Below are 11,531 nucleotides of genomic sequence, written 5' to 3'. Positions count from 1 at the left end.
TTGCTTTGGTGTTCCTGGCATCAGGGACATGGCCAACGTGGGGGGCTGAGGCATCTGGGCAGGCAGCTGGTTGGGGGCAGGGGTGTCAGGCATCAGGGACACAATGGTCCAAACTGTTTGCATCATGTTCTCCTCTCAAAGTAGTGACACCACTTCTCCTTATGCTGGAAACTCCTGACCTGACCCCCAAGGCCCATCCCCAGCCACGATGCCTCACTACCTCCTACTTCCCACACAGACATAGGAGGACGCTGGGCCCTGAGGTCTGGTCCTTACCCTTACTGGCTGGGCGACTCTGGGGTGCTCACTTCCCCTCTCTGGGCTTTAATTTCCATAGCTAGAAAACGGAATGAGTCGGACTAAATCAGGGGTCCATCCTGGGGACTAATGGGTTGAGTTTCATGGAGTCCATCCGCCCCCTTTAAATTGTGTGCAAAACTGTGTTTGAAAGTCCATTTCCTGGGGAGTCTATAGTTTTTTGTCACATTCTCCAAGAGAACTGTGGATAAGCTGGCCACAGACTCTAGTTTCACAAGTCTGGGCTGGAATCCTGGCAACTTCACTTATAGCTGCTGTGTGATCTGGAGCATAAGCCTTCACTGTTCTATGCCTCTGTTTTCTAACTAGTTTAACATGGGTCGTGAAGATTAACAGTTGTGACAGCTTAGTACCCAGTCAGCTCCCAACAAACACCAGCTATTATATTGCTAGGATGAGGGCGAAGATCTTTTTTTCAGAGAATATTCTGAGAATTTATAATCTAAAAAAACGAGTTAATGAGCGAATAGGAGGTCATCACACCGAACTGCGGTTGTCTGTGCTCCACCGTGTCTCCCTCAAAGTCGTGGAGCAGGGGCTGTGCTCAGTGGTTCAGAGAAGGGCCTGAATGCATAATTGGTCCAGTGATTTTACTGACTAACCCTGACACCCAGGTCAGCAGGCCAACCCAGTCTGCAGCCCGTGTTCATGGAAAAGCGGGAGGTGGAGACGCCTGGAAGATCCCAAAAGAAGAGATCTGGGCACTCAGACAGGACATCCTTCTGTTCTGGTTTATTGTGGGGGAATTTCTGAGGGTTGGCCAGAGCCCAAGGACAAGGAAGACTTTTTACAAAAAGACACGCACCGCATGAAAACCCCAATTTAGGCTTTGGCCCCATGGTCTGTCCATCACTTGCCCAGGGCAGAGAGGTCCGTGAAGTTGCGGCTGGGGAGATGCTCTGTACGTTGGGGGAGTGGGCGGCCAAGGCCCACGATGCAGACTGCAAGCCACAGAGACTCTGCCCCTCCGTGGCCATGGTGGAGGCTAGAATGCACCCCCAGTGCCCCCCACCCACAGAGTAGGCGGGTGGCCTCAGAGCACGGCCAGGTTGTGGCAGGACTTGGAGCGGGCCTTGAGTGCCCGGCGGCGGGCGCTGCGGGCAGTTAAGCGTGCCAGGAAGTGTCGAGCGCGCTGGCCTAGGCTTGCCCGTCGTCTGGGGGCGGGCGGCTCCCGGGTTGTGCAGTTCCTGCGGCGCAAGCGCAGTTGGCGCACTACGCCTTCGAAGAGCTCCGCCACGTTGTGCTGCAGTGTGGCTGACGTCTCGATGAATTTGCAGTCGAACACCACAGCGCAGGCGCGGCCCTCTGAGGGGGGCGGGGTCAGGTGAGCCAGGGTGGAGCCACAACCGGAAAAAGGAGATAAAGGTAGCAGGAGGTGTGTTCAATCTCAACCGGAAACACGATTTTTCCTTTCCCCATACCTTGTGCTGCGTGCCAGGGGACTCAGAGATAAATCTGGCTTTGAGGAGTTAGTTCACAGGTTAGTGATTGATACTGATAGAAGAATGAGGCTGGGAAGACTGGGAGGTCCCACGGAAGGGTCTTGACTGCCAGGGAAGGGGTCTAATCTGTGCATCAGAATTGTCTGGGGGAGCTTGTTAAAATGCAGGTTGCTGAGCCCACCCGCAGATATTCTGATTTAGTAGGTGAGGCCTGGGAACCAGTGATTCAACAAAATCTCCTGGGGATCATATAGCAGAATTTGGGGACGTCTGCTCATAAAGCATATGGTCTTCCATCTCCAGGATGCCACTGAGCTGGATGCAGGGGCCTGGGTTCTAGTCCTCAGTGGCTGGTGACCCTGTAGAACTGGCCTCCCCACTCTGGGTCTCAGTTTCCATATTTTTTAGATTTCGCCCCGTGAGTAGGGCCATTTTTAGATCTTTATGGGTCCCACCTGATACATCAATTGTATTAAAATATTCCCCATCCCACTTTAAATACAATTTAAGTATAACTTTAAACATTTTGGTTTGCAGTTGCTGGCTGACACAATATTATGTTTTGTACACAAAGCTCTGTGAAATTTGAATGTATAATTTTCTCACTGTATTTTGGAGTCAATAATTGTCTTTTTCAGGTCTCAGATGTAAGCCCTTGAAAAGCTTACAGGCACTGGGCCTATCATGCCTGGTGAATAAAGCGTCTCAGACTAAGGGCATTGGGGCACACAGGGGAATTTTTAGGCAAAGAAGTGACAAGGTCAGCTCTGGTTCAGGAAGACTCTGGCAGCTGGTGAGGAGAACCGATTGAGTGGGGATAGAGAAGTATGGGGGTTGGCCCAGGCTAAAGTGGAGATGCCAGGATGGGGCAGAGGCTCTGGGCATGGGGACGGGAAGGGAATGTGGGGTTAAGTAAGGGAGGTGGACCCGACAAGGTCTGGGGACTTGTTTGAGGGAATGAGAGAGGAGGCAAGCCAAGAATGGTTTCTGGCTTTCAGGCTTAGGCAAGTAGATGCAGGATGGAGGTGGCCGGGGTGGGGGTGGTGGGGCACGAGTCACTGAGATGAGGAGCACTGGAGGAGATACAGTGACAACAGGGCTAAGAGAAAGATGGGGGAGGAGGGTGGAGTGGAGGGCTCACCTTCCACGGAGACTTCCCGGCAGCGTGCCAGGTCCGCCTTGTTGCCCACCAGGATGATGGGCACGTGGTCCGCCTGATATGTGCGCCGCAGCTGAATGCGGAGCTCAGAGGCACTCTCGAAGCTGCCCCTGTCTGCGATGGAGTACACGATAACGTAGGCGCTGCCCACCTGCAGGCACGACTCCTGGCTGCAGCTTTCATCCTGTAGGGGAGGGAACCCAGGCCCATCCTCAGATGGTACCTAGGCCCTGGCTGAGAAAGGAGGGGCTGGGATGGTCTAACGGGTGGGATGGGGCTGAGGTTGATACTTTGGACCGGTTGGGGGACAAATTCTGCCGTAATTCCCTGTGTCACCTTGGGAGACCACCGATGCTCTCTGAGCCGCAGTTTCTCTGCTTGAAAAATTGGGCTAATGACACTACCTCACTCCATTCTCTCATTCATTGGTTCCTTCTGTAGGCCGGGCACTGGAGACAAAAGATTTATTGGGTTCTGCTAAGGAGAGTTCTGGCTTTGCCTTTTCAGCTCTTTTGTCTGGTTTGAGAGGGGTCTGGTCTTGCTAGACAGCCCTTTCGGCTTTTTGCAGTCCAGAGTTAAGAAAAAAAAGGAAGGGAGAGAAGTTGGGACAGGAGGCTGTCTTCCAGGGGAGGTTTTTTTCTGGATAGTCTTGAAGAGAGAGTTGAAGAAGCAACTGTGGCGTGTAAGGGAAGCGGGTGGGAGAGGCAAGGGGCATTTTAAGAAGTGGAGTCCCTTCGAGATGTTTGACAAGGAAAGGAAAGAACTGGAGTAATTTTGATATTGTTTTGGATGATGCTCTTTTGTCAGGGACAGCACTCTGAGACTGAACCACCTAGGTAACAGCTTTCTAAGTATATCTAAGTGTTTAAGGAGACACAGTTCCTGCCCTCCAAAAGCTCATGATTAGGAAGGGATGCTATGAAAATGGAGAGATATAATGCAGTGTGATAAGTACCATTAAGAGAGGCATATGCAGGAACGTCCCTGGCAGTCCAGTGGTTAAGACTCGTGCTTCCAGTGCAGGGGGTGTGGGTTCGATCCCTGGTCAGGGAACGAAGATCCCACATGCCGTGCAGCTCGGCCAAAAAAAAAGAGAGGCATATGCAAGTGGCTGGAGGACCCATGGTGCTTGGGGCGGGGGTAGACCAGAAGAACTCAACTGGGCAGAGTGTGGGAGGGCTTCACAGTGGACTGGTGAGTGGGGTTAGAAAGGATGAGCAGGCTGAGTAGGAGGGAAGAGAGTGGGCAGGAGTGAGCAATGCCAAGTGTGGTGGAAGTGTTGTTTGCAAGTGGAAAAGAAGCCAGAAAAGTTTTCTGATAACCAGATAAGGTAGATAAGTAGGAAAGCATCGGATCCATGGTCAACATCATTGTCAAAAGGGGTAAGTTCTTAACAGCTGTACTGATCCTTCCCTGGGGCCAAATAACCCTGAACTGAGTCAGACAGATGTGGGTTCTTATTCTGGGTTCTTAGCTTTGACTATGGACAGGTTCCTTCCTCCCTCGGAGTCTGTTTTCTCATTTGTAGAATGAGAGGGTGGGTCTTGACCATTCATTCATTCATTGCACAAGTATTTATGGAAGATTTGCTATGTGTTAGCGTCACAAAAGCTGGTTGGTACGTGGATTGGTGGGTAAGAACCCCTTGGGGGTGTGATTAAAAATGTAGATTCCAGAACCCCACTTTTTTTTTTTTTTTTCGTGGTACGCGGGCCTCTCACTGTTGTGCCCTCTCCCGTTGCGGAGCACAGGCTCCGGACGCACAGGCTCAGCGGCCATGGCTCACGGGTCCAGCCGCTCCGCGGCATGTGGGGTCCTCCCTTCCCGGACCGGGGCACGAACCCGTGTCCCCTGCATCGGCAGGCGGATTCCCAACCACTGCGCCACCAGGGAAGCCCCAGAACTCCACTTTTATAGGTTCTATTTCATTAGGTCTGGGGTGCGACTTGAGAATCTGATTTCTAATACTCTTCAGGTGACCCTGATGGTCAGCGAGGCTGGGGTACTACTGGATGAACCAAAGACCCTCCCGGTTCTGTCAGATTTTGCCTCTCTGACATCAACCTGGACCCTCTGTGCATGGACCCTCTTTGGGAACTGCCTTCACAGACACTGGCCAGGGAAACTGTAGGGAAATCAAGGGCCAGAGAAGAGAACACTTTCTCAAGGCCACACAGCCAGCTGGGCGCAGAATTCCAATTCCTGCCTTCTAGTCTGTCTCCCAAATGGGACTCCCAGTTTGATCACTCTTCTTAATTCACTAGACTCTGTCCCATAGGATTCTCAACTGCATCCAAAAAGTAGACCCTCCTTCACCAGTCTGTGAGCTCCATGAGGGCAGGAGGCACGTCTGCCTTAGGCACTGATGGGCCTTCAGTGTCCTGGCCCATTATCAATATCCAGCCAGTGTTTCTTTTTTCTTCCTTCCTTTCTTTTTTTAAAAATAAAGCTTGGGTGTGAGCCGGCCACTGGATCCCCAAGGCCTTCCGCTGGCCCTGGGATGTGGGACCCTCAAGGCTGCTGCCCTCAGGCTGGCCCTGAGGCTGGCTGTGTGTGATGGGCCTGCAGGGACCTGACATCGGACCCCCGGGCAGGCCTTGCATATCTGGGTTTGGTCATGGTGCCCTCCCTTCACCCTGGCTGAGGTGGGGACCAGCCAGCCAGTGTTTCTTAATAAACAAGTGAGTGAAGGAGTGGAACCTCAGATGGAGGTTCAGAAGGTGATGCTCCCAGGGCGGGTGGTCCTAGTGCATAAGAGTATAAGCTTTGGGCTATTATAAATCTGGGTGTGAATCCCACTTGCTATCTGAGAACTTTGGACACATAACCTCTCTTTGATTTCCTCATTGGTAGAATGGGAATCAAATACACTCATTGCATAGTTTTTGTCTTGACTGAATGTCAAAATATATGTCTAGTGTTTAGCACAGGGGCTGACACTTAGGAAGAAGGTGCTCCATAAACGTCAGCTGCTCTTAGGAGAACCGTCATCATTATTATGATGCTCATTTGGACCTGGGTTCCCTTTTATGCTAGTTAAAAGGAATTGGTCTCATAGCTCCTTCATCCCTAAATTTGGGCCTATCTCTGGAGCTGTCAGCCATCCTTGTCAATCACCCAACATTGCCCTCCTAAGCTCCACCCTGTGGGCAGGGCCTCCCTGAGTGTTAGGGGAGGGGCCTACCCCTTAGAGAGATGGGATCCCAGGTGATTTTTAGATCCTTCTCTTTGCTTAGCTGTATTTCTTCAAAGTTCTACAATGAGCATATGTTACCTGTATAGCAAGAAAAAAGACTCAACAAGATAAACAAAGGTGAGAAAACTCAAGCAAGATAAGAAAAGCATAATGGGGACATGTCCCTGCCCAATGCTCTCTTCCTGCTTTGGAATGGGCTAGGGAAGGACATCTTTGGTGTCCTCTTTTTTACTAGCTATGAAGTCGTGATTGATAAGAATTATCATTATTTACAATTCTTCACTCACGTTCAGCATTTTTTCATGCTCCAAACTGTGCTATCTCTGTGAAACTGCATAAGAAGTTTAAAAAAACCAGCTGGTAAGGAAGGCAAGAATGATCCACCCATTTATTAGGTGAGAAAACTGAAGCTCAGAGTGGGTAAGTCAATTGCACAAAGCCAACTGGTAAGAGAAAGGAAGAGGGGGTTCAACCTCAGGCTAAATCTGGTGTTCCTTTTTCTGTACAATGTGGGTGGGTGGAATGGGATAAGGGTGCTCATAAGGGGAAGATTTGCAGGGGTAGAAGCACATCCTGGGATGGCTGTAAGGAGAGGATGAATGGAGTGAGAAAAGGGGGTCAGGGTCATGAGGTTCTCCTGGCTTTGGTTGGAAAGGCTGCTTAGGAGTTGTGGGTTTGGGGAGGTGCTGAGGATGGGCCCTGCCCTGTCCCTGCTCTGTAGTGTCCTAAGAGGGGACAGGAATCTGGTACTAGCCTCAGCACCCCTCCCCCCAAATCCTGCTTGTTGTGCCATACCAGTTTCTCAGCCTCCCAGGTGTCCATGACCAGCAGTGTGGTATCCTCTCCATCCACCGTGAGGGTCCTCTCGTACACATCTTCCGCAACTGAGGAAAGACACGGATTTCAGGGAGGAGATGCAGGCCTGGGGAGGATGCAGGCCTCCCTAACCCCTCTTTCCGCCCCCTCCACTTCTCCTTGAAGTGCTCACCATATTTGTTAGATGTCTGTCTCTCCTGATAGGCCAAGAAACACCATGAGGAGCCCATGTCTCACCAGCTGCCAGCACAGTACCTGGCACACAGTAGGTACTGAGAAACGTTTTGTTGGTTTGGTTGATTGAATGAGTGTGGGGCGGTGGGGTTAAAGTTGGGCTGGGATTTCTCCCAGTCCTGCTCTGTCCCTGGCTTAGTGTATGCTTCAGGCAGGTCCCGTTACCCTCTCTGGAACTCTGTCTCCCTATCTGTCATACGTACCAGTGTACGTGTGTACATATGGGTTCACACTCTGAGCAGTCAGGGCTGGAGAAAGGGCGTGGTCAGAGTGTCCCCACCTCCTCTCTGCCTTTAACCTCCCCTCTCCCCACACTCACCCTGGGTCCTCTCTGCCAGTCCTGCAGGGACTCATCCTTCATTTCCTCTGTCGGGTCCCTGATCCCCATCATTCTGGGACCCCAGGCCCTCTCAGCTCACTGCACCTCTTGGGAATAAAGGAACCCAGGGCCCAACTTAAGAGTCTGGGAGTCTCCATTTTGGGTAGGATCTTAGTTTGGCTGCAGGTTATAGTGGGCATGGATGGTCGTCTGTAGGGCAGGGTCTGAGAGTTGGGAGGAAGTTCACCATTTCTTTATACTTGGGACTTGTGGAACTCAGAATTGCTTCCCTTGTGACATGAAAATGAATCACACACCTCTCATCCATGAGAAATTAGCAAAATTCTCATTCACTATACAAGGAATTTCCCTCCTGTAGATTTGTGCAGGCTGTGTCCTGCACAACTCCAGGGGGTTATCATTCACTTCATAGTCTATGTGAAACATGCCCCTCAGAGTTGAGCAGTGCATGAGTTGTACTACTGTTCTTGGCAGCATTATGCCCCAGATAACAGGGATTTCACTCCATCGACCGCATCCCTTCCCAGCCCACAGGGTCCCTACCTCCCAGCTGTTCATGGAGATCCCGCTCTTGCTTTCCTGCAAAGAGGTTGGCCAGGCTGGTCTTCCCTACACCAGGATCTCCAAGCAGTACCACACGGTAGAGGGCCTCCCAGGAGCCTTCAGAGTCGCTGGATTCAGAGGACCAACCACTGGGGGCAGATGAAGGTTGCTGGGTGGGGGTGTTGAGGGAGGCTGATTGGCCCAGTCGGGGATGCTGGGACTGTGTAGAAGGTGCTGTGCCCAGGAGGCCAGGCCGGTGGCCCCGGGTGGACAGGGGCAGTGGAGTACTGGCTCGGCGACGCAGGGGGGTTTTTGCCTCTTGCTGAGTATTTAGTGTCATCCTTGGGAAGGGGGTTTCCTTTTTTCCTTCAGTAAGAATGGGGAGTGGGTGGTGAGCCAGGTGCTTTGAGCCCCTTCTTCTGTAGGGTCCTGATGAGCTGCTGCGATGGCTTCCTCCAGAGGCGTCCTTCTAGTCCTTCCAGCCGTCCTTCCTTCTTCAAGTTCAAATGGGAGGAGGAGGCGCCTCAGATCCTCCCGTGGGGGCTTTCTGGCTTCAGGCCCAGAGAGAACCTGGGTCAGGCTGGGAGGGGTGAGTGCGTGTGAACACACACATGCATGCACACCCAGAGGCCATTTCCTATGCCTTGAGGATAACCCACTCCCTCACGATACACAGATAGGCAGAGGGGCAGCAGCCAGATAGGATGTCCACACAAGCATGCACACAGAGCTGCCCCACCCATTCAGAACATGAGACCCACGTTCACGAAAGACACCTGAATTGCCCCCTCTTCTTCCCCACAGGTCTCTTCCCCACGGTTCGGTTCCGGGTTGGGAGGTACGGAGGAGGGTTGAGAGCCCCGGGGGGATTCACTTCTGCTGCCCGATCCCACGAGAGCTGAGGAAGAGGCAGGACGGGCAGCTTGGTCCTGCTAAAGGCTAGGGGGTCTGGGGGTTCCCTCCGGCTGAAACCTGAGAGCCCCGGTACCATGGGAACAGCGTGTCCGGCCCGCCCCCTCCGTGAAAAATTCAGAAGCGTCTGGCACTGCGGCCTCCAGCTGCTGTGGGGGCGCGGGGGCTTCGAGGCGGCCGGACCCCAGGTTTGGTGACAGGAAGGGGTCCCGGTGGAGAGGGGGGTGGAGAGGAGACCTACAGGGCCCAGGAGGGCATGCCATTCCCGGAGTCCGAGCTTCCCCGGCCCGGGGGTCCTGGATGTGAGTCCCCAGATCCCGGGAGGGTTCCCTGTCTCAGGGAACAGCCCTCCGGGCCCGAGATCCGGGGGCCCTCACCCCGGAACGCAGGTTCGAGGCCCCCCTCTTCCCTGCTTGTGCCGCAGAACCCCCTCCTCCCCTCCCCGCCCCATACGGGCGCCTGGCGAACTCCACACCAACTTGACTAAGTTGGTGGCGGGCTGCGCGGGCCTTTACCTCGGTGTGGGGAGGGGTCCAGGGTCCCCGGCCGCCGCAGCTGCCGGGTGCTCCAGGCTGTACCACTGCCTCGCAGCATAGCCCCTCAGGCCGGTCCCGCCCCGCCGCCCGGGCCGGGGGAGGAGCCGCGACCCCGCCCCGTCCAGCCCCGCCCCATTAGGGCAGCCCCGGGGTCTCCGCCCCAAGGCCTTGGCCGCTGAATGACTCTTCGCAGAGCTCAGCTGACCCGCCGCTTCAAGTCCTTAGCCAGGGGTGGGGGGCGAGAGAGCGGAAGGATACGGGTTCTGAATTCCTGGGCCTGGATCCCCTCTGCATTCTGCATCCATCCATTCCAGCAATGGGGCACACCAACTTTAGCCTTCACAAAAACCACTTGGGGAACTTGTTAACTCTTCAGATTCCAGGTCCCACCCTGCAAGAGAGGCAGATACAGCAGTCCTGGCAGAGAGGGTCGGGAATCTGCATTTTAAACAAGTGTCCAAGTGAGCCTGACGCAGAGTTCATAGACCCCACTTTGAAAAGCTCTGCTTCGGATTGAGAATTAATTTGGGGAAGTGGCTTGAGGGGCGGAGGCGGAGGGAGCCCCGGAAGTCTGCACTGAAGGGTCTGAATGTCTTGTTTTGGCAGCGGTCATTCATTCATTCACCAGATTCTAGGGTAAGCGCCCCTTATGCAGCTAGGGCTGTCCTGTGCCTGGAAGAATGGCTGTCCCCTACTTGATGAATATTTACTGGACTCTTGTGCTGTGCCTGGCATGGTTTGAGCACTTTGCCTGGCTTATTAGCTCATTTAATCCTGATACCACACTAAGAGGATGAGCAAACTGCGGCTTACCTGGGCCTGGCACTCAGGTCTCTGCCTATTGTCCCTTTCTATCACGGTCTGTGCTTCCCCTGCCACCGCCCCGCCCCCCCAAGTCTTCCCAGGCCTGTAGGAGGAGAAAAGAGACATTGTGAACTTGGTACAGAAGAGAAGTTGGCTGTAGGGAACTTGTGATTTTGGCCATCCATGGGTCTTTGAGCAAGGTGCTTCCTTTTAGGTCATGATGGACTGGGGCAGGCATGTATGTGGGCCCCACGGCGACCAGCCTGTACCTGTGTGTGGGGCTCATTGTCATGGCTGAGGGGGTCCAAGTGTCCAGCTCAGAGCAACTCCCACAGCAGCCTGGTTGACTAGCTCAGCCCCTGCAGGGCTTTGGGCAGATGCTAAACCCCGTCACGCCTGGTTTCCTTCTGTGGCTTGGCCCTCTAAACTTTCCTTTGCCACCTACAAGATGGGCTGTGAGTGGTGCAGCACTGTCTGGGAGTGAGACAGCTCAATTGCTGTATGGCCTTAGGCAAGTGCCCTCCCTTCTTTGGGTTTCAGTTTCTCTATTCAAAACTGAAATCTGAACAGGTTACGTCCTTGCTACAAAACCTATAGTTGTCTACACCTGAACTTGGCATTCAAGACCCATTGTGCTCTGGCTCCGGTCCTCTACAAGGTCATTTCCAATCTCTCCCAACAAACTCCTTGCTCTAGCCAATACCCTACTCTTTCAGGCACATTCTGTTCCTTCTGCCCGAATACCCTCCCCGCTACTCATCTTTCAAGATGCAACTCAGATGCCTGTGTACCAGACACTGTTCTAAGCTCTGTACCCATGTTATCTCAGTGGCCTCAAACTTTAGTGGTGCATTAGAATCACCTGGAGGGCTTGTTTAAACCATAGCTTGCTGGGATCTACCCCCAGAACTTTTGATTCAGTGGGTTTGGATTGAGCTTGAGAATTTGCTTTTTTTTTTTTTTTTTTTTTTTTTTTTTTTTTTTTTTGCGGTACGCGGGCCTCTCACTGTTGTGGCCTCTCCCGTTGCGGAGCACAGGCTCCGGGCGTGCAGGCTCAGTGGCCATGGCTCATGGGCCCAGCCGCTCCGCGGCATGTGGGATCTTCCCGGACCGGGGCACGAACCCGTGTCCCCTGCATCGGCAGGCGGACTCTCAACCACTGCGCCACCAGGGAAGCCCGAGAATTTGCATTTCTAACAAGCCCCAGGTATGGCTGCTGCTTGCTAGTCTG

The 11,531-nt window shown here is 53.3% G+C and overlaps 1 protein-coding gene across 2 annotated transcripts; it reads right to left on the bottom strand.

Annotated features, from left to right (window-relative positions):
* Positions 1–1,035: 1,035 nt before the first annotated feature.
* On the bottom strand, positions 1,036–9,570 carry REM1 (RRAD and GEM like GTPase 1). Of its 2 annotated transcripts, none has more exons than XM_059038811.2 (5): positions 9,476–9,570; positions 8,049–8,628; positions 6,911–6,999; positions 2,902–3,103; positions 1,036–1,623 (listed from the first exon to the last, which is right to left on the bottom strand). In XM_059038811.2, exons 2-5 carry the CDS (start codon positions 8,386–8,388, stop codon positions 1,352–1,354), a joined length of 903 nt encoding a protein of 300 aa, XP_058894794.1. In that variant the 5' UTR covers positions 8,389–8,628; positions 9,476–9,570; the 3' UTR covers positions 1,036–1,351. The 2 variants fall into 2 exon arrangements, with proteins under 2 accessions (XP_058894794.1, XP_058894795.1); XM_059038812.2 differs by having other exon boundaries at positions 8,049–8,599; positions 9,476–9,569.
* Between the last annotated feature and the right edge of the window lie 1,961 nt (positions 9,571–11,531).

The sequence above is a fragment of the Kogia breviceps genome, chromosome 14 (assembly GCF_026419965.1).
Source record: "Kogia breviceps isolate mKogBre1 chromosome 14, mKogBre1 haplotype 1, whole genome shotgun sequence".
Classification (NCBI taxonomy): Eukaryota; Metazoa; Chordata; class Mammalia; order Artiodactyla; family Physeteridae; genus Kogia; species Kogia breviceps.
This window is presented reverse-complemented; position numbering and strand designations above follow the sequence as displayed.

Bases quoted from the DNA above. Each gene is read 5' to 3' on its own strand.
- REM1 (XM_059038811.2), bottom strand. From the start codon at position 8,388: ATGACACTAAATACTCAGCAAGAGGCAAAAACCCCCCTGCGTCGCCGA. The intron at 7,000-8,048 runs GTAGGGACCCTG...GTCTTTCCTCAG, and splicing joins TCTCCATGAACAGCTGGGAG to TTGCGGAAGATGTGTACGAG. The intron at 3,104-6,910 runs GTATGGCACAAC...CCTCCCCTACAG, and splicing joins CCTGGGAGGCTGAGAAACTG to GATGAAAGCTGCAGCCAGGA.